Consider the following 27,557-nt stretch of genomic DNA (forward strand, 5'->3'; position numbering starts at 1 on the left):
CAGAATAATTCAAAGTATGACAAAAGATTGATGTGGAAATGCCTGTCATGAAAGGATTTACAGAGTAGTGAAACCTCATTCTCTCTCGGTGTTAGATTCTGGTCTATAATTCATGTTTTAATTCGGGGATGATTCCTCTCAATCCTAAATACACAAAGCGTATAATTAAAAATCTCCTACGGTGTTTAACATGTGCTGTCAAGAGATGTCACTCGATCACAATGAGCGTTTTCAAACGTTCGTCCTGAAGACAGAGGAGGGCGAAGATCTCTGCAAATATTTACACAGCAGCCTATTCAAGTCCGGGATTCTGTGAGTGACAGGCGGTATTATCCACACAAGCCACACCCACTCGCCTGGCTGGACCAATCGCTGGCTTAGAACACACCCTCAAAGACATGAACCAGGAACTCAGTTTGGTCCAACAGGATCCTCGTCTCACAAAGCCACAGATCGATGTACATTATATAAGATATGGATGGGATTTTGTAGGATATTGATAGGGGATAGCAGTGTTATGATTGAGAGGCTGCTTTTGACTGGCGGCAGTCACACACACACACACACACACACACACACACACACACACACACACACACACACACACACACACACACACACACACACACACACACAGCTTGTTTTAGCAGTGGACAACAGATACTTCTGGCATGCAGCCAACCACATTCAGCCAACCACAGCATACCGTTGACACCCACTCATCAATAGTCATACATAGTTCTGGATGGAAAGGCGCTGTGTATTTGATGACAGCCATGGACCCTAAATGGTGAGTGGGTGTGGTGAGATTACTGTCCTTCCTGCCTCCTCCATGTAAACAGAAGCTCTGCAAGTCAACCAACCAACACCCACTATATCTATATTGCTACATGAATAATATCCATGGGACTGCTCAAACACACACAGAGGACAGATGTTGTTATAGAGGTCAGAGAACCATAAGGCCATAGTTACTAACAGACCGAGGACATTCCTTTAGCTCACCAAGCACCTATCTACAACAAACAGAGCAAATCAAATGTTATGCCGAATACAACAGGTGTAGACCTTACCGTGAAATGCTTACTTACAAGCCCTTAACCAACAATGCAGTTTTAAGAAAATAGAGTTAAGAAAATATTGACTAAATAAACAAAAGAAATAATAACAATTACGAGGCTGTATACCAGTACCAAGTCAATGTGTGCGGGTACAGGTTAGTGGAGGTCATTTGTACATGTAGGTAAGGGTAAAGTGACAGAGCAGCACACCAAGGTGCAGTAAAACCCAGACATATTCCAGTGTTACCTCGGTGAAGAGGTGCTGCACCACGGTAGCCAGGGCCTCTATCCGGCGGTTGCCCTGCTCCAGGAGCCTTCGGAGCTGCTGAAGGCTCTGGTTCTTCTTCTCACACTGGGCTCGGTACTGGGCCGCCGTGGCCGGCTTAGCCTCCACTAGAGCCCGGGCCGGGCGGGATGCCGAGACCACTGGTCCCTGGACTGGGAGAAGGACGGCAGGGACTGGTACCAGGTCTGGTTGGGGCGGCTGGGGTTGGCTGGGTCCTCCTACCTGAGTAGTGGTGCTGGTCTGGGAGAGGGTCCTCGCCAACGGCGTCCCCCGCGCCTTGTTCTTGTCCACTGAAAGAGAGCAAGGTCGGTTGAGTGTGCTGGCCACGACGTTTAGCATGGTCTCTCGCATTCCACAACCCCCTCACACACATAACACATAGAAACACAACACAGACACACTAGCATGCAGGAGGATACGCCTAAAGGTCTCTGAGCAGACACCAACTGAAACCCCAGTGGAGCTAAAAAAACAGCAGTAGCAGCAGTGCATGCTGGGATAGCTCTGTAATGATGGGCCCAGAGGTAGAATCCAAGGATCCATTAGGAGTGCATTAGCATCAAGCCACAGTGCAGTTAGGAGAGAGAACCATCCCCTCCCTCCCTTTCTCCGTCCATCTCTCTCTCTCCCCCTCCCTTTCTCCGTCCATCTCTCTCTCCCCCTCCCTTTCTCCATCCATCTCTCTCTCCCCCTCCCTTTCTCCGTCCATCTCTCTCTCCCCCCTCCCTTTCGCCGTCCATCTCTCTCTCCCCCTCCCTTTCTCCGTCCATCTCTCTCCCCCTCACCTTTCTCCGTCCATCTCTCTCCCCCCCTCCCTTTCTCCGTCCATCTCTCTCTCCCCCCTCCCTTTCTCCGTCCATCTCTCTCTCCCCCTCCCTTTCTCCGTCCATCTCTCTCCCCCTCCCTTTCTCCGTCCATCTCTCTCTCCCCCTCCCTTTCTCCGTCCATCTCTCTCTCCCCCCTCCCTTTCTCCGTCCATCTCTCTCTCCCCCTCCCTTTCTCCGTCCATCTCTCTCCCCTCCCTTTCTCCGTCCATCTCTCTCCCCCTCCCTTTCTCCGTCCATCTCTCTCCCCCATCTCTCTCCCCCCTCCCTTTCTCCGTCCATCTCTCCCCCTCCCTTTCTCCGTCCATCTCTCTCCCCCTCCCTTTCTCCGTCCATCTCTCTCCCCCTCCCTTTCTCCATCCATCCCTCTCTTTCATCCCTCTCTCCCTCCCTCATTTTGCCATCTCTCCTCCTCTCCCTCCATCCCTCTCTTATATATTTTGCTGTCTCAGAGCAAAGTGGACCATGGAGATTTCATGCCTGACTGAAGCTGCATGCTGTGTTTTATTAAGAGGGAAAACTGGCCACAGCTCTCGACCCTACAGCAGACTGTCAATAGAGTTATCCCTGATACTGATACTTCACGTTGATCATCATAATCATCATTAAGAATTATATCAATAATGCCATATCAACCATCTCCATCTTTCCCTAAAGCTAACAAACATAAATTGTGTTAGTAAAGCTCTCTTTAATAGTGTTTGCATGTAAAGACGTCCACCTGACACAGTCAACTCAATGAGAGGCAGAGCGCTATAACACTATGCGAGTCCCATCACCACACCAGCTGAGCTATGACCTTCTCCCTAAGGGGGTTAAACATTGTAATACTGCCCCCTTATGGCCACCACGCTGTCAATAACCTCTCACAGTCATAGAAACAGGCTTCATGTGTCACCTTGATGGGCAGTCCTGGCGCTAGAGGGATACAGTGTCTGCAGGTTTTTGTTCCAGCCCACCACTTACACATCTGATTCTAATAATCAACTAATCATGGTCTTCAATCTTAGACCTCAGTTTAGACAGGGCTGGAACAACAACATGCACACACAACACACACACTGTACTGTATGAGGTTTCGATCTACTGTATCAGCCTACACCATCACTCTAGCTCTACAATAACCAGAATGGAGCTCAAACTCCATCTGTCTAGCTCTACAATAACCAGCATGGAGCTCAAACTCCATCTGTCTAGCTCTACAATAACCAGCATGGAGCTCAAACTCCATCTGTCTAGCTCTACAATAACCAGCATGGAGCTCAAACTCAATCTGTCTAGCTCTACAATAACCAGCATGGAGCTCAAACTCCATCTGTCTAGCTCTACAATAACCAGCATGGAGCTCAAACTCAATCTGTCTAGTTCTACAATAACCAGCATGGAGCTCAAACTCCATCTGTCTAGTTCTACAATAACCAGCATGGAGCTCAAACTCCATCTGTCTAGTTCTACAATAACCAGCATGGAGCTCAAACTCCATCTGTCTAGTTCTACAATAACCAGGATGGAGCTCAAACTCCATCTGTCTAGTTCTACAATAACCAGCATGGAGCTCAAACTCCATCTGTCTAGTTCTACAATAACCAGCATGGAGCTCAAACTCCATCTGTCTAGTTCTACAATAACCAGCATGGAGCTCAAACTCCATCTGTCTAGTTCTACAATAACCAGAATGGAGCTCAAACTCCATCTGTCTAGTTCTACAATAACCAGAATGGAGCTCAAACTCCATCTGTCTAGTTCTACAATAACCAGAATGGAGCTCAAACTCCATCTGTCTAGTTCTACAATAACCAGCATGGAGCTCAAACTCCATCTGTCTAGTTCTACAATAACCAGAATGGAGCTCAAACTCCATCTGTCTAGTTCTACAATAACCAGAATGGAGCTCAAACTCCATCTGTCTAGTTCTACAATAACCAGCATGGAGCTCAAACTCCATCTGTCTAGTTCTACAATAACCAGAATGGAGCTCAAACTCCATCTGTCTAGCTCTACAATAACCAGAATGGGCTCAACAGACACACTCATATCAAAGAATTTACTAATCCAATCTCCAATTACATTGCATTATCCTATTAGTCAACAGCCATATCATTTATTAACAGTTTGACACTAATCTGCCATTTGGGTTATATACATTTTCTTGTCATGCATTTTCTGTTTCTAAATTCAATGCATCAGTGTGTGTGCGCATAGGGACACCCGGACAGACAGTGGTGGGACATGTCTGTCTTGAGAGTGTGTGTGTGTGTGTGTTAGTGGGTAATTAGCGCCCTGTCAGTGTGTCTGCCTCTTCTAATGGCATTGTGGTCGACTTCCCCACACCCTGGGACACACACGACTAGAGACTTTCCGTAACACACACAGAGTCAACGCTTCCTCGAGCATGTCGCACCACTGCCAGTCTGGATGTCCCCATGCATGGCTTGAGCTAACAGGGGGAGCGGTGCCTACTTTCATCCTGTGTTTTCACAGCCTACCACAGCACCCAAAAGACAACACCACACCCACACACACAGGGGCATCCTGTGGGTGACCGCTAAATCTCTTTTAACACACCAGGGAGGGGAAACCAAAACATCCTCCCAGGAGGCACGCACACACTCACACACTCACACCACCCCAATTAATAGTCTTCACTCAGAAGCATAAACAACTGTAATTCATGACAATCATCTCGGTTTACTTCAATGAGGGCGGAAACTCCTGAAGAGAACCAAAACAAAGACCATGGAGGTTTATCTGATCTGCCTAAGAGGCTGATGTTGAGATATCTATTCTATAACAAGTCACTGGACCAATATATAGACCGGTATTATATAACATGTTTGCCACTAGTATTTCTGTTTACTGGGAGGAGCTTCAGATATGGCTACTTCCATCATATTCAGCAACATATAACCTTTTACAAAATGTCTCTTGCTTATTTTTTCTCCGTTCTCCTTTCCGGAGGGAAAAAGAGTCAAGCAGACATTTTGCAGAGTGTGTACCTGGGATCTGCCATGCAGGCTGATAGAGGTTCAGGGCCCAGTCTGTGAGAGAGAAGTCTGTCAGTCAGTTAGCCACTTAGCATGCAGTGGGATATTACGTCTGCATCCCAAATGGCACCCTACTCCCTATATAGCGCACTGGTTAAAAGTAGTGCACTAAATAGGGAAGGTGGTGCCATTTGGAACATATTTTACAAGTTAGAAAAAAATGGCCCTGGATGGAAGTTGCGCTTGGGCACAGATCTAGGATCACCTTTTCCTCCACAAGTCATGACCGTAACTATCATGGGGAGAAACACTAAACTGATCTAGGATCAGCTTTTCCTCCACAAGTCATGACCGTAACTATCATGGGGAGAAACACTAAACTGATCTAGGATCAGCTTTTCCTCCACAAGTCATGACCGTAACTATCATGGGGAGAAACACTAAACTGATCTAGGATCAGCTTTTCCTCCACAAGTCATGACCGTAACTATCATGGGGAGAAACACTAAACTGATCTAGGATCAGCTTTTCCTCCACAAGTCATGACCGTAACTATCATGGGGAGAAACACTAAACTGATCTAGGATCAGCTTTTCCTCCACAAGTCATGACCGTAACTATCATGGGGAGAAACACTAAACTGATCTAGGATCAGCTTTTCCTCCACAAGTCATGACCGTAACTATCATGGGGGAGAAACACTAAACTGATCTAGGATCAGCTTTTCCTCCACAAGTCATGACCGTAACTATCATGGGGAGAAACACTAAACTGATCTAGGATCAGCTTTTCCTCCACAAGTCATGACCGTAACTATCATGGGGAGAAACACTAAACTGATCTAGGATCAGCTTTTCCTCCACAAGTCATGACCGTAACTATCATGGGGAGAAACACTAAACTGATCTAGGATCAGCTTTTCCTCCACAAGTCATGACCGTAACTATCATGGGGAGAAACACTAAACTGATCTAGGATCAGCTTTTCCTCCACAAGTCATGACCGTAACTATCATGGGGAGAAACACTAAACTGATCTAGGATCAGCTTTTCCTCCACAAGTCATGACCGTAACTATCATGGGGAGAAACACTAAACTGATCTAGGATCAGCTTTTCCTCCACAAGTCATGACCGTAACTATCATGGGGAGAAACACTAAACTGATCTTGGATCAGTGTCTAGAGGAGACTTTAAGAGGTGCTACTAAAAGGGATATTTTGGGGAGAGATGAGAGGCTGGATGAGAGGAGGAAGAGGACGAGCGGAGCGGGTGTCTTTTAGTTGAGGATGGTGTGTGTGGCTGTGTGTGTGGCTGTGTGTGTGGCTGTGTGTGTGTGTGTGTGTGTTAGATCTGTCATCTGAGTAGATCAAACCCTTTTTTGATCCCTTTTTGATCTGACTGCTGCTCCAATGGGCTGGGTGGCAAAAATACAACCCACTTCATAGGAGGGTTTAAGACTGGATTACTGTGTGTGTGTGTGTGTGTTTGGGGGCAGTAGCTTTTCCACCCAGATCAGCCTTTCACAGCGCTGAGCTGTGTGTGTTGGGGGTCATAATTTTGGCAATAGCTTTTGCACACTACTCAACGCTGATCTGGGTCGAAAAGCTACTGCCCCCAACACACACACACACACACACACACACACACACACACACACACACACACACACACACACACACACACACACACACACACACACACACACACACACACACAGTAATCCAGTGTTAAACCCTCCTATGAAGTGGGTTGTGTTGGAGCAGCAGTCAGCAGAGTGTAATTAATACTGTACAGTTGATGAGGGATTGGCTCTCTGTCCAACTCTCACGGTCTACATTCTGGCAAACTACAGTAGCCTCAAATACCAACCTGGTTTCAGCTCGGTGGGGAATACGTTTCAGAAAGGGTTTGATGTGCCAGCCAGTGGCAGTAAACAGTCCCCGTCACTTGCACGCACGCACACACACACACACACAAGGTAGTCCGTAGTCTTAATCTGGGCGGGATTAAAGATGCCCCCTGCCGTGCTCAGATAAACATCAAATCTGGAAAAATGAAAAGTGCGAATCTGACGGCATTAATCCTCAAACTGCATCTGCAGCAGATTTGTCACACGAGGATTTTGATGTACAGTACTTAGAACATGTGGCGTTAAGCAGCATTGGATGCACCGGTGTAAAAACTTGCTGGGCCATAGGCAGGAGGGCGAGAGTCTGTGCTAGCCTGGTCTATAATGGGCTTCACAGAACATCTTCACCGGCTGTTATCTCAGTACTAGATGTTCTCTCTTTGACAACCTTGAGGTGACTATGGAATATAAGTATGATTGGAACTGAAGTGTAAGACACATTGTAAATAAAGCACGCCACCAATAAGGCCGAGAACGTCTCATATACCACCCTGTACCCCATATAGTGCACTGTTTCTGACCAGGTCCCTATATTGGGAACAGGGTGTCAGTTGAGATGCAGACGCTAGTGAACACGTCCCCGGTGACACGGCTACAGACTCCTAGAAAATCTAGAAGGACCCCTGGCCCACCTGCAGTCCAGTCAAAGTTCATTAACTGCAATAACTGGGGCCTCGTAGATCGTGTCGCTCGCCTAACGAGGCGACTGAACTCCCAGCCCGGCTGTATCCATGGCAACACATGGAGAAATATCGATGTCAGCGGAGGCTGCTGAGGGGAGGACGGCTCATAATAATGGCTGGAACGGAGCCAATGGAATGGTATCAAACCACGTGTTTGATGTATTTGATGCCATTCCACCTAGTCGGCACCAGCCGTTACCACAAGCCCATCCTCCCCAATTAAGGTGCCACCAACCTCCTGTGGTCGGTGTGTGGAGTGAGTGAGAGAACATGGGGTGTCATTAGCACGTGTGCCTAGCAACACTGAACTGGGGTCCTTATAGTGCTTCACTGATTGGGTATGCCTGAGCAGTATGCCTGTACAGAAATGCTTACTGACCTGTTTTAAATTAGCCTACATACCTAAAAACAGGCTGCCTGGTATAAAAATAAAATAGATTTGATATTTGTTCATCACAAAATATGCCACATAAATATGAGAACCAGAAGGCATGGCTGGCTGAATTCATTAGAGAATATTCCTTTAGAGAATGTATAATCTTATCGCTCCCAAAATACCACCAAACTCTCCAGTACACCAGACAGATTTCAGAAAGGGAACATCTCTCCCTAGTCCCTCCTTTGGGATATTCTGTCCTCATTTCACCAGATAATTCCCTCATCAGGCGAACGTTGAAAAAACATTGGGCTCATGCACGAATGGGCAACCTTGCCGCAGAGCAGGCAGTGACTAAAGCCTGCTGTAACCTACATTTCTCTCACAGCAGAGAAGTGGGTCTCTAAACCACTAAGATGGAGGCCGCCCTCAGACAGACACGTGCAGCCTGAGCCTGGATACAAAACAACACGTCATATTACGCTTTTACTATTACACACGCCGTTTCACTGCTCGGCAAATATTATTATTATTCTAGCCGGTATAGATATAACCATTTAATAACAAAAATAGTACGCAGCCAGATATGTGCAGTCTAGTTTGAATACAAAAACAGCAGGTCAGGCTAAAGTACAGGTTTCAACAGCCAAAATGCCAAAGACTAAATAGCAAGAAAAAACAACTGTATAACTATTTGAAACAGATAGAGGGAGGAGTCAAGCTCGTGATTGACAGCATGCCAGCCCATAGTGCTGCTTTTCAATAGATAAAATGCCACAGAACACAAAGAAAAGGCCTGTTCCTGACAGCCTTAACATAGTGGTTTAATGACAGAAAGATGGTCAGGCTACTAGGAGCCAGATGAGGCTGTGTGTCTGGGTACCATGGGAGTCAAGCCCCTCGGGGCTTCACGGTTAGAAGGAGCCCTCTGCCTTGCCGGCTACTCACCACCACACTGTGGTGGAGCCACTAGTGTAGAAAACACACACACAAATACAGAGAGAGTGGCATCTCTTTTGTATACATGGCGGCTCTACACAATAGTGAGAGAACCCCCTGGTAAAGAAGGACTGCAAGGCAACAATGGCTGCCGCGGCGCGGGGGAGGACATAGGGAACGTGGGAGATAAGATGACGAAGGAGCGGTACGATGGATGGAGTGATGAGGTGTGTGTGTGTGTGTGTGTGTGTGTGTGTGTGTGTGTGTGTGTGTGTGTGTGTGTGTGTGTGTGTGTGTGTCTCAGACCTGCATGGAACACCACAGTGGTCTTCTTGCATCCCGAGAGGAGTTGGAGATTCCGGAACAATCCTTTGGCTGTCAACTTCACATGGAAGTTAGACAGAGAGAGTCTAGGAGACCATAACATGTCTCTGGTGAGAGATTCCTCTAGTATAGACGTAAAGAAAAAAGGATGGAACAACGAGAGGGAAAGAGAAAAAGAAATCCACTGTCTCTAGTCTTTAGGTAGATACTCCCAGAGAGAGAGAGAGAGAGAGAGAGAGCTACACCACTCCCAGATAGAGAGAGAGAGAGAGAGAGCTACACCACTCCCAGATAGAGAGAGAGAGCTACACCACTCCCAGATAGAGAGAGAGAGAGAGAGAGAGAGAGAGCTACACCACTCCCAGATAGAGAGAGAGAGAGAGAGAGAGAGAGAGAGAGCTACACCACTCCGAGAGAGAGAGAGAGAGAGCTACACCACTCCCAGATAGAGAGAGAGAGAGCTACACCACTCCCAGATAGAGAGAGAGAGAGAGCTACACCACTCCCAGATAGAGAGAGAGAGAGCTACACCACTCCCAGATAGAGAGAGAGAGAGAGCTACACCACTCCCAGATAGAGAGAGAGAGAGAGAGCTACACCACTCCCAGATAGAGAGAGAGAGAGAGAGCTACACCACTCCCAGATAGAGAGAGAGAGCTACACCACTCCCAGATAGAGAGAGAGAGAGCTACACCACTCCCAGATAGATAGAGAGAGCTACACCACTCCCAGAGAGAGAGAGAGAGAGAGAGAGCTACACCACTCCCAGATAGAGAGAGAGAGAGAGAGGAGCTACACCACTCCCAGATAGAGAGAGAGAGAGAGAGCTACACCACTCCCAGATAGAGGGAGAGAGAGAGCTACACCACTCCCAGATAGAGAGAGAGAGCTACACCACTCCCAGATAGAGAGAGAGAGCTACACCACTCCCAGATAGAGAGAGAGAGAGAGAGAGCTACACCACTCCCAGATAGAGAGAGAGAGAGAGAGAGAGAGAGAGAGAGAGAGAGCTACACCACTCCCAGAGAGAGAGAGAGAGAGAGAGAGAGAGAGAGCTACACCACTCCCAGATAGAGAGAGAGAGAGAGCTACACCACTCCCAGATAGAGAGAGAGAGAGCTACACCACTCCCAGATAGAGAGAGAGAGAGCTACACCACTCCCAGATAGAGAGAGAGAGGCTACACCACTCCCAGATAGAGAGAGAGAGAGGAGCTACACCACTCCCAGATAGAGAGAGAGAGAGAGAGAGAGAGCTACACCACTCCCAGATAGAGAGAGAGAGAGAGAGCTACACCACTCCCAGATAGAGAGAGAGAGAGCTACACCACTCCCAGATAGAGAGAGAGAGAGCTACACCACTCCCAGATAGAGAGAGAGCTACACCACTCCCAGATAGAGAGAGAGAGAGCTACACCACTCCCAGATAGAAGAGAGCTCGAGAGAGAGAGAGAGAGAGCTACACCACTCCCAGATAGAGAGAGAGAGAGAGCTACACCACTCCCAGATAGAGAGAGAGAGAGAGCTACACCACTCCCAGATAGAGGGAGAGAGAGAGCGCTACACCACTCCCAGATAGAGAGAGAGAGCTACACCGCTCCCAGATAGAGAGAGAGAGCTACACCGCTCCCAGATAGAGAGAGAGACAGAGAGAGAGAGCTACACCACTCCCAGATAGAGAGAGAGAGAGAGAGAGAGAGAGCGCTACACCACTCCCAGATAGAGAGAGAGAGAGAGAGAGCTACACCACTCCCAGATAGAGAGAGAGAGAGAGAGAGAGCGCTACACCACTCCCAGATAGAGATAGAGAAGAGAGAGAGAGAGAGAGAGCGCTACACCACTCCCAGATAGAGGGAGAGAGAGAGAGCGCTACACCACTCCCAGATAGAGGGAGAGAGAGAGAGAGAGAGTGCTACACCACTCCCAGATAGAGGGAGAGAGAGAGAGAGAGCGCTACACCACTCCCAGATAGAGGGAGAGAGAGAGAGAGAGCGCTACACCACTCCCAGATAGAGGGAGAGAGAGAGAGAGCGCTACACCACTCCCAGATAGAGGGAGAGAGAGAGAGCGCTACACCACTCCCAGATAGAGGGAGAGAGAGAGAGAGCGCTACACCACTCCCAGATAGAGGGAGAGAGAGAGAGAGCTACACCACTCCCAGATAGAGGGAGAGAGAGAGAGAGCGCTACACCACTCCCAGATAGAGGGAGAGAGAGAGAGACGCTACACCACTCCCAGATAGAGGGAGAGAGAGAGAGAGAGCGCTACACCACTCCCAGATAGAGGGAGAGAGAGAGAGCGCTACACCACTCCCAGATAGAGGGAGAGAGAGAGAGAGAGCTACACCACTCCAGATAGAGGGAGAGAGAGAGAGCTACACCACTCCCAGATAGAGGGAGAGAGAGAGAGAGCTACACCACTCCCAGATAGAGGGAGAGAGAGAGCTACACCACTCCCAGATAGAGGGAGAGAGCTACACCACTCCCAGATAGAGGGAGAGAGCTACACCACTCCCAGATAGAGGGAGAGAGCTACACCACTCCCAGATAGAGGGAGAGAGCTACACCACTCCCAGATAGAGGGAGAGAGCTACACCACTCCCAGATAGAGGGAGAGAGCTACACCACTCCCAGATAGAGGGAGACAGCTACACCACTCCCAGATAGAGGGAGACAGCTACACCACTCCCAGATAGAGGGAGACAGCTACACCACTCCCAGATAGAGGGAGAGCGCTACACCACTCCCAGATAGAGGGAGAGCGCTACACCACTCCCAGATAGAGGGAGAGAGAGAGAGCTACACCACTCCCAGATAGAGGGAGAGAGCTACACCACTCCCAGATAGAGGGAGAGAGAGAGAGCTACACCACTCCCAGATAGAGGGAGAGAGCTACAGGAGCTGTGAATGAGTGCGGGAGCGTAGGGGAAAAAAATACACTCGAGCTGTACTCCCGGCCAATGGAAAACAAGAGAAAATGGCGCCAAAAATAGCATTGTTTTTCTGCCACCTGCAGTAGAAGCAGTAACAGTATGGAGAGATAGTCCAGGTCTAGTCTGTAGTAGAATCCTCAGAGAGAAAGGACGAAATGTAGGCAGAAACGACGATGATGAAGATTATCTCCTCTTCTTCAGAGGATCAGCGGTAGCATGCTATGTCCCCTAGTGATGCCTCACACACACACACACACTGCCGCAGACACAGACACTGCAACACACACACACACACACACACACACTGCAGCGTTTGGGACCAATAGGCGTTAGAGGTTCTCTCTCACACACACACACGGTTAGACAAAGCTCACACTCGGCATCTATGTGTATCGCACACTGGTTCTTTCGATAGTACTGTAAAGAAAACACACAGAGAGATGCTGCTAGGGAGGGAGGGAGGGAGGAGGGGAGGAGAGAAGGGAGGAGTGTGCGCAGAGCGGCAACTGGGCGGGAACTGAGAATAATATCTCTCTCTCACTCTCCTTCACTCCCAGGGTGAAGATGTGAGGGGGAGGATGGATGAAGGGATGAAAAGGAGAAGAGAAGGTGGGAGGATGCAGATGGTTCATACCGAGGTTCCAACTGATGGGAGAGCAGAGATAAAGGAGAGAAGAAAAATGTGGATCCTTGAAAGCAGGAGGCCCCACCCCCCCTCTCCATCACTCCTCTCTCTCCCCGCTCCATCACTCTCCCTCCCGTTCCATCACTCTCTCTCCACCCCTCTCTCTCTCTCTTCTATCTCCATCTCTCCCTCTGTGGCAGGTGCTGTGTTAAGCCTATTCACTGGGATGGTGGCGTCTGAAAAGATGCATTTGACACACACAAAACAAACACACACACAAACACACGCCTCAGAATATTGATGAGTGACACTGTTCTACGGGGTGGCTGTACAGGCAGCCTGTGAATGGCTGTCCATTTCCATCATTCAGCTGCTCTTTTCACTGTCTGGAGAATCAGCATGGAATATACACCACAGGGGGTATGGATGATGAGGCACAGATAAACACTGGGCCTTAGAGATGGCTGGGATTCAACGCGACTGACATTCTGTTGGGGGTTTATGAATTGAATTCATGCTAATAGATAGTGATGTTCCAACAACACCTATATAATGGTTTGATAAAACTGGGAGCGTTCGCTAATCAATAATGACAAGATACGCATTGGAGCACATTGGAGGGTGTGGTACTGAATGGGGCATACGATCAAATGTGAGTCAGGGGGTGTCAGTCACATGATGGCACTTCCTCCTCCTCCTCCCCCTGTTATGATGTGGAGGGGAAGGCTAGTGTTAGGACATAGACAAACACACTCTCCAGGATACACTTTCACACTCCACCACCAGGGGGCAGCAACCAGGTCTAGGTGCTGAGCCAAGGCTTGATAAGCACATCAGGTGCTGACAATTAAGGTGATGTCACAGTGGCAGCTTGGGGAACCTACTCGTTTTGTTGAGGGCTTTCATTCGTTTTTTGAGTCTTTAGTTTGGGAAGGCCTTTGGTATTTGCCTTTTTGTACATATTTAGGTTTCAGCACCATCTGAAGAAATAATAATTTGCTTGGACTGGCCGACCCAGAGGTTAAGAGAGACAGAGCTGCCCTGGACCAAGGTAAGGTTGCTCTCCCTTGGCACAGTACATTCAACATCTAGATGCATACGCTGATTTCTCACAAATGCACACATTCATTCAGGTTACAGACCATGTAACTATGTAACTAGGCCTAAGACCCCTAGACATAATGAGTCAGGTTACAGACCATGTAACTATGTAACTAGGCCTAAGACCCCTAGACATAATGAGTCAGGTTACAGACCATGTAACTATGTAACTAGGCCTAAGACCCCTAGACATAATGAGTCAGGTTACAGACCACGTAACTATGTAACTAGGCCTAAGACCCCTAGACATAACGAGTCAGGTTACAGACCATGTAACTAGGCCTAAGACCCCTAGACATAATGAGTCTGGTTACAGACCACGTAACTATGTAACTAGGCCTAAGACCCCTAGACATAATGAGTCAGGTTACAGACCATGTAACTATGTAACTAGGCCTAAGACCCCTAGACATAACGAGTCAGGTTACAGACCATGTAACTATGTAACTAGGCCTAAGACCCCTAGACATAACGAGTCAGGTTACAGACCATGTAACTATGTAACTAGGCCTAAGACCCCTAGACATAACGAGTCAGGTTACAGACCATGTAACTAGGCCTAAGACCCCTAGACATAATGAGTCAGGTTACAGACCATGTAACTATGTAACTAGGCCTAAGACCCCTAGACATAATGAGTCAGGTTACAGACCATGTAACTATGTAACTAGGCCTAAGACCCCTAGACATAATGAGTCAGGTTACAGACCATGTAACTAGGCCTAAGACCCCTAGACATAATGAGTCTGGTTACAGACCATGTAACTATGTAACTAGGCCTAAGACCCCTAGACATAACGAGTCAGGTTACAGACCATGTAACTATGTAACTAGGCCAAAGACCCCTAGACATAACGAGTCAGGTTACAGACCAAGTAACTAGGCCAAAGACCCCTAGACATAATGAGTCAGGTTACAGACCATGTAACTAGGCCTAAGACCCCTAGACATAATGAGTCAGGTTACAGACCATGTAACTAGGCCTAAGACCCCTAGACATAATGAGTCTGGTTACAGACCATGTAACTAGGCCTAAGACCCCTAGACATAATGAGTCAGGTTACAGACCACGTAACTATGTAACTAGGCCAAAGACCCCTAGACATAATGAGTCAGGTTACAGGCCATGTAACTACGTAACTATGTAACTAGGCCAAAGACCCCTAGACATAATGAGTCAGGTTACAGGCCATGTAACTACGTAACTAGGCCTAAGACCCCTAGACATAAGTCTGGTTACAGGCCATGTAACTACGTAACTACGTAACTAGGCCTAAGACCCCTAGACATAATGTCTGGTTACAGGCCATGTAACTACGTCTACGCTAGGCCTAAGACCCCTAGACATAATGAGTCTGGTTACAGACCACGTAACTATGTAACTAGGCCAAAGACCCCTAGACATAATGAGTCAGGTTACAGGCCATGTAACTACGTAACTATGTAACTAGGCCAAAGACCCCTAGACATAATGAGTCAGGTTACAGGCCATGTAACTACGTAACTAGGCCTAAGACCCCTAGACATAAGTCTGGTTACAGGCCATGTAACTACGTAACTACGTAACTAGGCCTAAGACCCCTAGACATAAGTCTGGTTACAGGCCATGTAACTACGTAACTAGGCCTAAGACCCCTAGACATAAGTCTGGTTACAGGCCATGTAACTATGTAACTAGGCCAAAGACCCCTAGACTTAGCCAATGCAACAATATTAGTAGGCTAGTTAATGGGTTCGTAACACCCCTCTCCCCTCCACATCCCTCTCTCCTCTGAGGCAGCCGTAGTTTATAGGGACAAGGTCACTCCAGAGAGAAATCTGTGTGAGTGAGTGAGTGAGTGAGTGAGTGAGTGAGTGAGTGAGTGAGTGAGTGAGAGAGTGAGAGAGTGAGAGAGTGAGATGGAAAGAGAGAGAGAGAAGGCGCGAGAGAGACGGCAGTTGGGTATGGCCATACCCGAGCTCAACATCAACAATTTAAAATAGGGTACTAAAATCCTTCCAATTCCTTTTAAAAGGATAATTCAGTTTAGTGGTGTTAGTGGTCTCAGGGCCACCAGAAAATCTGTGGCAAGTCGGCATTTCATTTCAAATCAGGTGTGGCAGCGCCACTTTTGATTTATACTGAACAAAAATATAAACGCAACATGCGTGGTTACATATGGTCTGCAGTTTTTAGTCCGGTTGGATGTACTGCCAAATTCTCTAAAATGACGTTGGAGGAGGCTTATGGTAGAGAAATTAACATTCAATTATCTGCTCTGGTGGACATTCCTGCAGTCAGCATGCCAATTGTCTGCTCCTTCAAAACATGAGATCTGTGGCATTGTGTTGTGTGACAAAACTGCACATTCTAGAGTGGCCTTTTATTGTCCCCAGCACAAGCAGCACCTATGTAATGATCATGCTGTTTAATCAGCTTCTTGATATGCCACAACTGTCAGGTGGATGGATGATCTTGGCAAAGGAGAAATGCTCACAAACAGGGACGTAAACACATTTGTGCAAAAAAATGGAGAGAAATAAGCTTTGCTTTTGTGAGTATGGAACATTTCTGGGATCTTTAATTTCAGCTCATGGGACCAAAACAACATGTTGAATTTATATGTTTGTTCAGTGTAGTTTAATAGCAAAGTGCTGTTTTTTAGACCCATTTGCCTCATGATTTCTCAACTCAACACTTCTCTGTCCTTCATATCAGAGTTCAGCTACAGCGCTTTACGTGTCTCGACCAATCAGATTCACAGAAATCGCAGGTCGCACGGGCCGAGCACAGCGCACAAAGCTCAAGGGGCTCTCTCTACTTTCCTCTGGTATTTAGCAAGCGAGATAAAACATCACTTCCCACACAAGCAAAAACAGTTACATAAATGTAGCAGCCTAAACACCAGCCATCTGACATGCTGTATTGCATGGAAATGAGACTCTTTTCCAGTCGGATCAACTGTAGACTAGGCTACTAACAACAACAGCTGCATAGTCTAGCCTACTATGCACCCTGTTCCTCTGGCCAGGGTAAACGATGCGGTAACACTGTGTATTTATAGCCCATTTGTTCGTGAGGAAATGTGAATGGGATCAAATTTGGTTTATATTCAAAATTGGTCTGACTAGGCTATCTAGACTTTTTCCAATCCAAAATGATTAACTGGAATGAATCAATAAACACAATAGCTGACAGACTGTGATTTGTCATTAGGCCTACAGTTGCATAGGGCAGACTATACGCAACCTGCATGAAGCAAGCTCAGCCCTGTGAGTTTTATTGTCCAATCATGTCGCTTCTCTGTGTCTATGTATAGGAAACCAACATAGTTCTGCTTTAAAATATAATTCATATGAACAAGTACAAAGTTGCTGAAGTTTGACAGGGTTTTCATCCTCCTCAAGGCCAGGAGTTTTCCAGGAATGTTTTAAAACCCTGTGACTTGATTAGAAATACTCTGGTCCCATCATAGCCCATATGAATCCTTTTTACATCATATTAATCACGTCATACTGTAAAAGGTCCAGAGTTTTACCTGGTTAGGCTACCAGATCAGGAAAAACTACGTACCACACCACACTGGGACCTGTGGTGCCACCTCTGAGCAGTCTGACTTTAGGACCATACAGACGCCTCGGAGCGGAAGGGAAGGCAGTAAATAAGCTTCAACTCCTTGTCACTTTGCCATACCATACCCATTTCGCTAAAATGACACCCCTGAAATGCATGGTCCTGTATCCAACAATGTGACAGAACTAACAAAAACAGTATTTTAGTTTGACAAATGAGAAGAATCTCCAAGTGGTCACTTCATGTAAGAGCCCCACTTGAGAAATATGTCCTGAGCTACGAGGCAAGACAACTCAGCCCTGAAGTATAAATAGTCCCATAGCAGCGCTGCACTGATCCAATATCTAAACTTAGGCAGCGGGCAACAGAATGAATAAAGTGTCTTATAAAAGAAAACTGAATACAGGCATCTTGCCAGACAGCTTCAACAGCCATTGTAACCGCTGGCCTGTAAAGCCATTGTTTTGTGTGTGTGTGTGTGTGTGTGTGTGTGTGTGTGTGTGTGTGTGTGTGTGTAATACTGTGTGTGTGTGGTGGTATGCCGATGGGGGTGACAGCATGTCTGCAACTGGTGGCTCCCCACAAACCCCCAGTGGGAGTTCCTGACGCAACCGCAGCAGAGAGGCAGCCAGGCGCCGAGGCCTAGCCCAATCAAGACCAGCCCAGGCTGGGGGAAGGGACTAACCACAGACCCATGCTTGACCAGGCCTCCAGGAACACATCCACACTTCACAAAGCCTCTGTGAGATGGCCTAAATATGTTAACTAAAAACACTGTACTTTCTGCTTTTTAAAAGACTGATTTGGGATCAGCAATCGCAAACTCAAATCTAACCTCAACTCTTATGAGCTGAGCAACAAAAACTAATCTGAGACCTGTTGATAGGAGCACATTCAGACCACATGTCCTTAGTTGTGGCATTGTTGCCAACTGCCAACAGTAGAGACCGCAGGACAAATGGCCCTAGTGTCAACACATTACATTGGACTCAACAAACGACTGCCCTATTCTTCTCCTGACTCACCACACGGTGCCAACCTGCCAGTTAAAATAGATGGGCATCGTCATATTAGAGCACACATGTCCACAACAACGCACAGTCAAAGGTGAGAGAAGTATTTGAAGCGACGCCAGGGCACTGCTGACGTGGCCGTCCGTCATCTGTGACGAGCCTGGATCCAACGGTGCTGTTTTACCATGCGTGCACACAGGGTCTGTGTGTGACAGAGGCAACAGTTTAGCCTAGTTTCACTCCAAGGGATTTCCATCAGTCCCCTGTATCCCTATAATGACAGGAAGTGTTCGGGACGCCATTCTTTGTGTGTTTGTTTACCCTTGTCACGAGCTTGTGAGCTCCGAGCTAGTCAGCCAGAACGCACAACCCAAACGCTCCTAATGATCCACACACACATGGGAATGCTTTCCAAATCGCTAACACGTTTTTACATTCTTCTATTTATAATTTCCTCCCTCTTATCTCCCCAATTAAGCTATAGACATCCATAACTGTGTTTTAAATAGAAAACCTTTGAACTAAACACAGTGACTTAAAACCAGTGGTGGAAAAAGTATCCAATTGTCATACTTGAGTAAAAGTAAAGATACCTTAATAGAAAATGCCTCAAGTAAAAGTGAAAGTCACCCAGTAAAATACTACTTGAGTAAAAGTCTAAATGTATTTGGTTTTAAATATACTTAAGAATCAAATGTAATTGCTCAAATGTACTTAAGTATCAAAAGTAAAAGTATAAATCATTTCAAATTCCGTATATTAAGCAAACCTTTTTACAGATAGCAAGGGGCACACTCCAACACTCAGACATAATTTACAAACAAAGCATTTGTGTTTCGTGAATCCGCCAGATCAGGTATTAGGGATGTTCTCTTGATAAGTGTGTGAATTGGACTATTTTCCTGTCCTGCTAAGCATTCAAAATGTAACAAGTCCTTTTGGGTGTCAGGGAAACTGCATGGAGTAAAAAGTACATTATTTTCTTTAGAAATGTAGTGAAGTAAAAGTAATAGTTGTCAAAAATGTTAACTATAAAGTACAGATACCAAAACAATTCTTAAGTAATACTTGAACGTTTTTTTACCTAAGTACTTTACACCACCAGTCAAAAGTTTGGAAACACCTACTAATCCCAGGGTTTTTCTTAATTTTTACTATTTTCTACAATATAGAATAATAGTGAAGACATCAAAACTATGAAATAACACATATGGAATCACTTAGTTACCAAACAAGTGTTAAAAAACCTCTTAAGGATCCATCCCTTTTTTTTCAATTTTCGCCTAGAATTACGTACCCTAATCTAACTGCTTGTAGCTCTGGACCTGAAGCAAGAATTTTTTTGATACAATTTGAAAGGAAACACTTTGAAGTTTGTAGAAATGTGAAATTAATGTAGGAGAATAACACAGTAGATCTGGTAAAAGATAATACAAAGAAAAAAACATGCGCTTTTATTTTTTTACCATCATATTTGAAATGCAAGAGAAAAGGCCATAATGTATTACTCCACCCAGGTATAATTTAGACTTTGGCCACTAGATGGCAGCAGTGTATGTGCAAAGTTTTAGACTGATCCAATGAACCATTGCATTTCTGTTCAAGACTGCCCAAATGGTTCATTAATATATTTTCAAGTTCATAATTGTGCACTCTCCTCAAACAATAGCATGGTATTATTTCACTGTAATAGCTACTGTAAATTGGTCAGTGGAGTTAGATTAACAAGAATTTAAAGCTTTCTGCCCATATCAGATATGTCTGTCCTGGGAAATGTTCATGTAACTCATAACCTCATGCTAATCACATTAACCTACGTTAGCTTAACCGTCCCGTGGGGGACACACCGGTCCTGTAGAGTTTAAACAAAAATATATAGATATTTATACTTCAGATTCTTCAAAGTAGCTACCCTTTGCCTTGTTGACAGCTTTGGCATTCTCTCAACCAGCTTCATGAGGTAGTCACCTGGAATGCGTTTCAATTAACAGGTGTACCCTGTTAAAAGTTCATTTGTAAAATGTATTTCCTTCTTAATCCATTTGAGCCAAACAGTTGTGTGGTGACAAGGTAGGGGTGGTATACAGAAGATAGCCCTGTTTGGTAAAAGAACAAGTATATATTATGGCAAGAACAGCTCAAATAAGCAAAGAGAAACGACAGTCCATCATTACTTTAAGATATGAAGGTCAGTCAATGCGGAAAATGTCAAGAACTTTGACATTTTCTTCAAGTGCATTTGCAAAAACCATCAAGCGCTATGATGAAACTGGCTCTCATGAGGACCGGAAAGGAAGACCCAGAGTTACCTCTGCTGCAGAGGATAAGTTCATTAGAGTTACCAGCCTCAGAAATTGCAGCCAAATAAATGCTACAGAGTTCAAGTAACAGACACACCTCAACATCAACTGTTCAGAGGAGACTGCGTGAATCAGGTCTTCATGGTCCAATTGTTGCAAAGAAACTACTACTAAACGATACCAATGAGAAGAAGAGCCTTGCTTGGGCCAAGAAACACGAGAAATGGACATTAGACTGGCGGAAATTTGTCCTTTGGTCTGATGAGTCCAAATGTGAGATTTTTGGTTCCAACTGCCACGTCTTTCTGAGATGCAGAGTAGGTGAACAGATGATCTGCGCATGTGTAGTTCCCACCGTGAAGCATGAAGGAGGAGGTGTGATGGTGCTTTGCTGGTGACACTGTCTGGGATTTATTTAGAATTCAAGGCACACTTAATCTGGATGGCTACCACAGAATTCTGCAGCGATACACTATCCCATCTGGTTTGCACTTAGTGGGACTATCATTTGTTTTTCAACAGGACAATGATCCAACACAACTCCAGTCTGTGTAAGGGCTATTTGACCAAGAAGGAGAGTGATGGAGTGCTGCATCAGATGACCTGGCCTCCATAATCACCCAACCTCAACCCAATTGAGATGGTTTGGGATGAGCTAGACCACAGAGTGAAGGAAAAGCAGCCAACAAGTGCTCAACATATGTGGAAACTTCTTCAAAACTGTTGCAAAAACATTCCAGGTGAAGCTGGTTGAGAGAATGACAAGAGTGTGCAAAGCTGTCATCAAGGCAAAGTGTGGCTATTTTGAAGAATCTAAAATAAATTTGTTTAAAAAAATGTTGGTTGTTGTGAGCTCCGAGCTAGTCAGCCAGCCAGAATGTTGGTTACTACATGATTCCATATGTGTAATTTCATAATTTTGATGTCTTCACTATTATTCTACAATGTAGAAAATAGTACAAATAAAGAAAAACCCTTGAATGAGTAGGTGTGTCCAAACTGACAGGTACTGTATATATAATTATAGCTGTGTTGTGGATGAATTTACTTCTGCCAGATGCCTGTTATGAAGTTTTTACACTGAAGAACATTGCGCTCCATTTTTGCCCTTTGAAGACCATTTAAAAAGCTTACAAAACTTCAAAAACGAAAGTAAAAAAACTTCAAGGCTACTTCCTGGAAAATGACGCGTCACTTTCATACTGTATATTGAGGCCATTCGGACACAAACATTTTTCTAAATAAGCTGTCATGGATCCTTCTGACATTTAAGGAAAATGCAAAGCTGAAAACCTTAACAGGTTGCGGGACGGAATGTTCCAAGTCTAGTTTTACACAAATCCAGTGTGTGATGATGCTGGAGCGCTACCATGGTAACTGGGGGCCTACACTCTCCTTTGGTGTGGGTGCTAAAGTATAACTGGTGTGTGTAGGTTTGCTCACAATTCAACAATAACCATGACACCTGTATGGGTGACAATCACATTGCCCTCAGTCTCTTTTTCAGAGACACTATACTAAATTATAAACTGGGTGGTTCGAGCCCTGAATGCTGATTGGCTGACAGCCGTTGTATATAAGACCATATACAACGGATATGATAAAACAGTTATTTTTAACTGTTCTAATTACGTTGGTAACCAGTTTATAACAGCAATAAGGCACCTCAGGGGTTTGTGGTATATGGCCAATATACCACGGCTAAGGGCTGTGTCCAGGCACTCCACCGTGGTATATTGGCCATATACAACACCCCCTCGGGCCTTATTGCTTAAATATACTTCAAGATTCTTGTCTCTAGTGCCTTCTAAGCAACCCTAACCGTTACGTAGAAAAACACTAAACACTAGCAAACTGAACCCAGGCACAAAACCCAAACCCAACACCAAAACGTTCAAACAGAACTCTACCTGTGGCAGCAGCTGTGGGGCGGTTGAATCTGGCCGAGCCGGCCCTCTGAAGGGGGTTCTGGGCCTGCTTGCCTGCTACCTGGCTGGTCACCGCTGGAGTCTTCAGCCCTATGGTAGAGAAATAGTGAAACACCTTGTCAACAGTCAGACTAAACCTAACTGTAGCCTTGTAGCAGAGACTACCAGGTTATAGGGCTAGTGTGGTTTTAGGAAGTAGTATCTGTGTAGTAGTGGAGCTTGGGTCTTGAAGGAGAGCTCAGAGATTTAGCCTCTGTGTCCACCTACTACAGGGTACAAGCTGAGGGTGGATAAATAAACACCTCATAATCACCTGGGCCCAGTTCATCAAAATGTTATCTGGATTTACTCTATTGGATAGGATTAATTCTATAGAAATAGAATTAACAGAACAGAAGAATCATTGACTTGAATGAGGACTCCCGTTCTATTAATTATATTTCTATGCATTTAATCCTATCCGATTGAGGAAATCCAGATAGATAACTGGGCCCTACTCAATGGGAATCGGAGGATGATGGGTCATTTGAGCCACAGGGTTGGAAAACGATTATGTTAAAATAGAAATTTTAGAAATGAGATATAGTTAGATAATCACAAATCAGCTAGTCTGTTGATATGCAGGTAGCCTAGTGGTTAGAGCGTTGGGCCTGTAAACGAAAGGTTGCTGGATTGAATCCCCAAGCTCACAAGGTAAAAATCTGTCATTCTGCCCCTGAGCAAGGCAGTTAGCCCACTGTTCCCCGGGCGCCGAAGACGTGGATGTCAATTATGGCAGACCCCCCCCCCCCCGCACCTCTCTGATTCAGAGGGGTTGTGTTAAATGCGGAAAACTGACTAGGTATCCCCCTTTATATGGTTTGGTATTTTACAATATAGTGGGACAAAAGGTCTAGATATTTGTGGGAATTAAGTATTCTACCTCGGCGGTGAGTCATTGCAGTGTGTGTGAGAGAAAGAGAGTGTGTGTGAGTCAAAGTTATAGTTGAATTAAGAAAACTGAAACCAATGAGAAAAATCAGACTGACCTAGATACAATGGAATAAACCATCTTGATGCTCATATGTTTACACTTCAACCCAGCAGAAATCCACAGGGAAAATCAACTAGCATACCGACTACTGTATCCATTAACTGTCAGTGGTCACTGCTGCCATGGCAACATGACGTCTCTACAGCAGATGTACTGTACTCCATCTACCCCAAGATAATATTACTCATATCCTGTGGGCCCTTCCAGAGGCCATAGAAATAAACAGAGATTCTATCTAACCAATATGAGGGAGCGCTATATTCATTGACACACATTATAGTGGAGATAAAGTTTATAAATGAACCAATCAGCATTCAGGATTAGACCCACCCGTTGTTTAATCATTGACACACACAGGGACTGTGGTTGGGATTAGACCCACCCGTTGTATAGTCATTGACACACACAGGGACTGAGGTTGGGATTAGACCCACACGTTGTATAATCATTGACACACACAGGGACTGAGGTCGGTTGATAATACAATCCTGGTTCTGTAATATTCCAATCTATGTGGTTCTGTTGGAACAACACACTGGGTCTAATCAGAAGAAACCAACACATTTGAATACAAATATGTCCATATTTTAGCTAAAAGATATTCAAGTCAAGGAGAGGGTGTGGTGTGCAAATCAAAAGCACCAGAGGAGACATCATCATCTGGGTTAAATAAGACTAGTCCATCTGATCCTGATCAGAGAAACACATCACAGAGAGGGAAACTGGGTTAAATAAGACTAGTCCATCTGATCCTGATCAGAGAAACGCATCACAGAGAGGGAAACTGGGTTAAATAAGACTAGTCCATCTGATCCTGATCAGAGAAACGCATCACAGAGAGGGAAACTGGGTTAAATAAGACTAGTCCATCTGATCCTGATCAGAGAAACGCATCACAGAGAGGGAAACTGGGTTAAATAAGACTAGTCCATCTGATCCTGATCAGAGAAACACATCACAGAGAGGGAAACTGGGTTAAATAAGACTAGTCCATCTGATCCTGATCAGAGAAACGCATCACAGAGAGGGAAACTGGGTTAAATAAGACTAGTCCATCTGATCCTGATCAGAGAAACGCATCACAGAGAGGGAAACTGGGTTAAATAAGACTAGTCCATCTGATCCTGATCAGAGAAACGCATCACAGAGAGGGAAACTGGGTTAAATAAGACTAGTCCATCTGATCCTGATCAGAGAAACGCATCACAGAGAGGGAAACTGGGTTAAATAAGACTAGTCCATCTGATCCTGATCAGAGAAACGCATCACAGAGAGGGAAACTGGGTTAAATAAGACTAGTCCATCTGATCCTGATCAGAGGAACACATCACAGAGAGGGAAACTGACTCATTAGTGAAACTGGCTAGTGATGGTGAGCATGTTTAGACACGTCTGCACATGTTTAAATGCTAACTATGCTTAGACCATCAAAACTAAAGTGATAGGCTTCAAAATCAAAAGGTTAGTGAGTGAAAGTAAGTATACACCAAGGATATGCGAAAGTATTGTGTGTGTGTGTGTGTGTGTGTGTGTGTGTGTGTGTGTGTGTGTGTGTGTGTGTGTGTGTGTGTGTGTTCACCTGTTGCGGTGCTTCTCCCTGGTAGTGAGGGGGCTCTGGTTCGGAACCCCAGTGGCCTGGTAGTGGTGGGGGCCTTAATCGACCCCTGGCTTCCCCCTGGAGCTGTAGGCTGGCTGGGCCTCTCATCTGGCTTACAGCCCCCCACCACTGGAGCTGGGACTAGGACAGAGAAAGACAGGGATGATCAGTTAATACTAGAATTAAGAACAAACTAATACAAATATAGTCTACTAACCACTTGGAAATAGACTGGAACTCATTCAAACCTCACTCAACTACATTGGGTTTAGTTGAGTTGTTCAATACTCAAAGATGATTGGCTCGCACGTGCAACTTCAGCACACACAACATTCTATAATAGAATTGTGTTACTTGACGTGTATCTTTTTTGACACGGAAAGACCCAAACGGCGCTCCATACTTCAATACTGAAAGATGATAGTTCTACAGTATCAAAACTGAAATGGTCTCCGTTGTGAATAGGCGTGTGTGGGCACATAGCGAACCTCTCACTGCCCAAACGTAAAAAAGAATGAACGCTGTTTACATGGCATAATTCCCCTCGTTAAGCTAAATGCACATAACACCAATTACCTACCAAAAAGGGGAATAATCTCTGGTCCTAATTATCTACATGATTGCAATCAGACTACTGATTACGAATGTCTCAAAACGCTGCATAAACAATATTATCTGCATTAGCGACAGCCGCCTGTAGCACAATTAGAGCAACGGGAAACGAGTATGTTGATGTAGTTAAGGCGCAATGGTAGATTGATTTGAGTGATCACTGTGTGTGTGTGTGTGTGATTAGTTCCTCTGTAAACAGAGGCGACGCGTCGCCATAGCAACAGTATCTTGGTCGTCATCCGATCACCATGACAACAGTAGCCATAGGTCTTCTACCTCGGCGCTGAGTCATTGCAGTGTGAGAGCGAGAAAGAGAGAGAGAGCGTGTGAAAGTGTGCATGTGTGGAGAGAGCGCGAGTGTGAGAAGAGTGCATGAGAGCCAGGAGAGCGATGGAGAGGAGAGCGATGGAGAGGAGAGCGATGGAGAGGAGAGCGATGGAGAGGAGAGCGATGGAGAGGAGAGCAAGAAGCAAAGAGTCTCTTTTCTCTACTGTTCTGCCACTAAAGGAATTCCAGCTTTCAAAGAAATTCCTACAGCAGGTCTCATCCATGTCTTCATCTCTCTTTGTCATCCCCCCTTTCCCCTCCTCCCCATTCCCCTCCTCTTTCTCTTCAACAGAGTGGTGGCTGTACTGTAGCGAACAAAGACAGCCATTGACCACCTATCCCCATTTAGACCAAGTCACACAGGGAGGTCATGTGATGCTGTTGATAGTATTATTCAGACGCATCACATCAAACCAACAGAATACTGGGCTATCATATGAAACTATTAGATAGTAAAAGAAACCTCACTCTCAGCGTGTTGGGTGTTCATTTCCATATAGATTTCCTGATAAACTGAGATACAGCAGCTGTACATGATCCAGTATTGAGTGGTTCAGGGTAGCAAGCCAACACTGTGGTGGAGCTGATGAACACCTCTAGGGACATTACATCAGTCCTGACAGCAGACTACAGCAGGTCTCTACTATAAGCATGTAGACTTTCTGGAAACGGATATTTACTCCCTGAAATGAGTTAAATACATGTGTATGAGTAAGAGTCAGCTCTCACCCTCCTCCACTCACACCTCCATCTTCCCCAACACACAACCACCCTCCTCCTCCACCTCTCCAGCAGCTACAGTAGATATAGAGAGGAGGACCAGATGTAATCCAGAGGTTTATGATGCCGTCCAGACAAAGCCCCCTGGATATGTGGGTCGGGAGAGTACCTTGTCCGCCTCTCTGATCACACACACACACACACACACACACACACACACACACACACACACACACACACACACACACACACACACACACACACACACACACACACACACACACACACACACACACACACACACACACACACACACACATGGGCAGATGTGAACTCTGACCTCGATGGCGAAAGCAGGAATGCCACATGGACATTCTCTTCAGAGTCAAACGGCAGGGGAGACTGATGGAATTGTCACGGGAGGTCAGAA

The 27,557-nt window shown here is 45.7% G+C and overlaps 1 protein-coding gene across 3 annotated transcripts in view; it reads right to left on the reverse strand.

The window, feature by feature from the left end:
- LOC106602190 (microtubule-associated tumor suppressor 1 homolog) overlaps window positions 1-27,557 on the reverse strand; it is an 83,611-nt gene that overhangs the window by 16,659 nt on the left and 39,395 nt on the right. For all 3 annotated transcript variants that reach the window (XM_045716428.1, XM_045716427.1, XM_045716429.1), the window contains 3 exons: window positions 25,451-25,609; window positions 22,821-22,928; window positions 1,309-1,637 (listed from right to left, as the gene is read on the reverse strand). In XM_045716428.1, the coding sequence (XP_045572384.1) occupies window positions 1,309-1,637; window positions 22,821-22,928; window positions 25,451-25,609 (596 nt within the window). The remainder of the gene's footprint in view (window positions 1-1,308; window positions 1,638-22,820; window positions 22,929-25,450; window positions 25,610-27,557) is intronic.

This window comes from Salmo salar, chromosome ssa04, assembly GCF_905237065.1.
Source record: "Salmo salar chromosome ssa04, Ssal_v3.1, whole genome shotgun sequence".
NCBI lineage: Eukaryota > Metazoa > Chordata > Actinopteri > Salmoniformes > Salmonidae > Salmo > Salmo salar.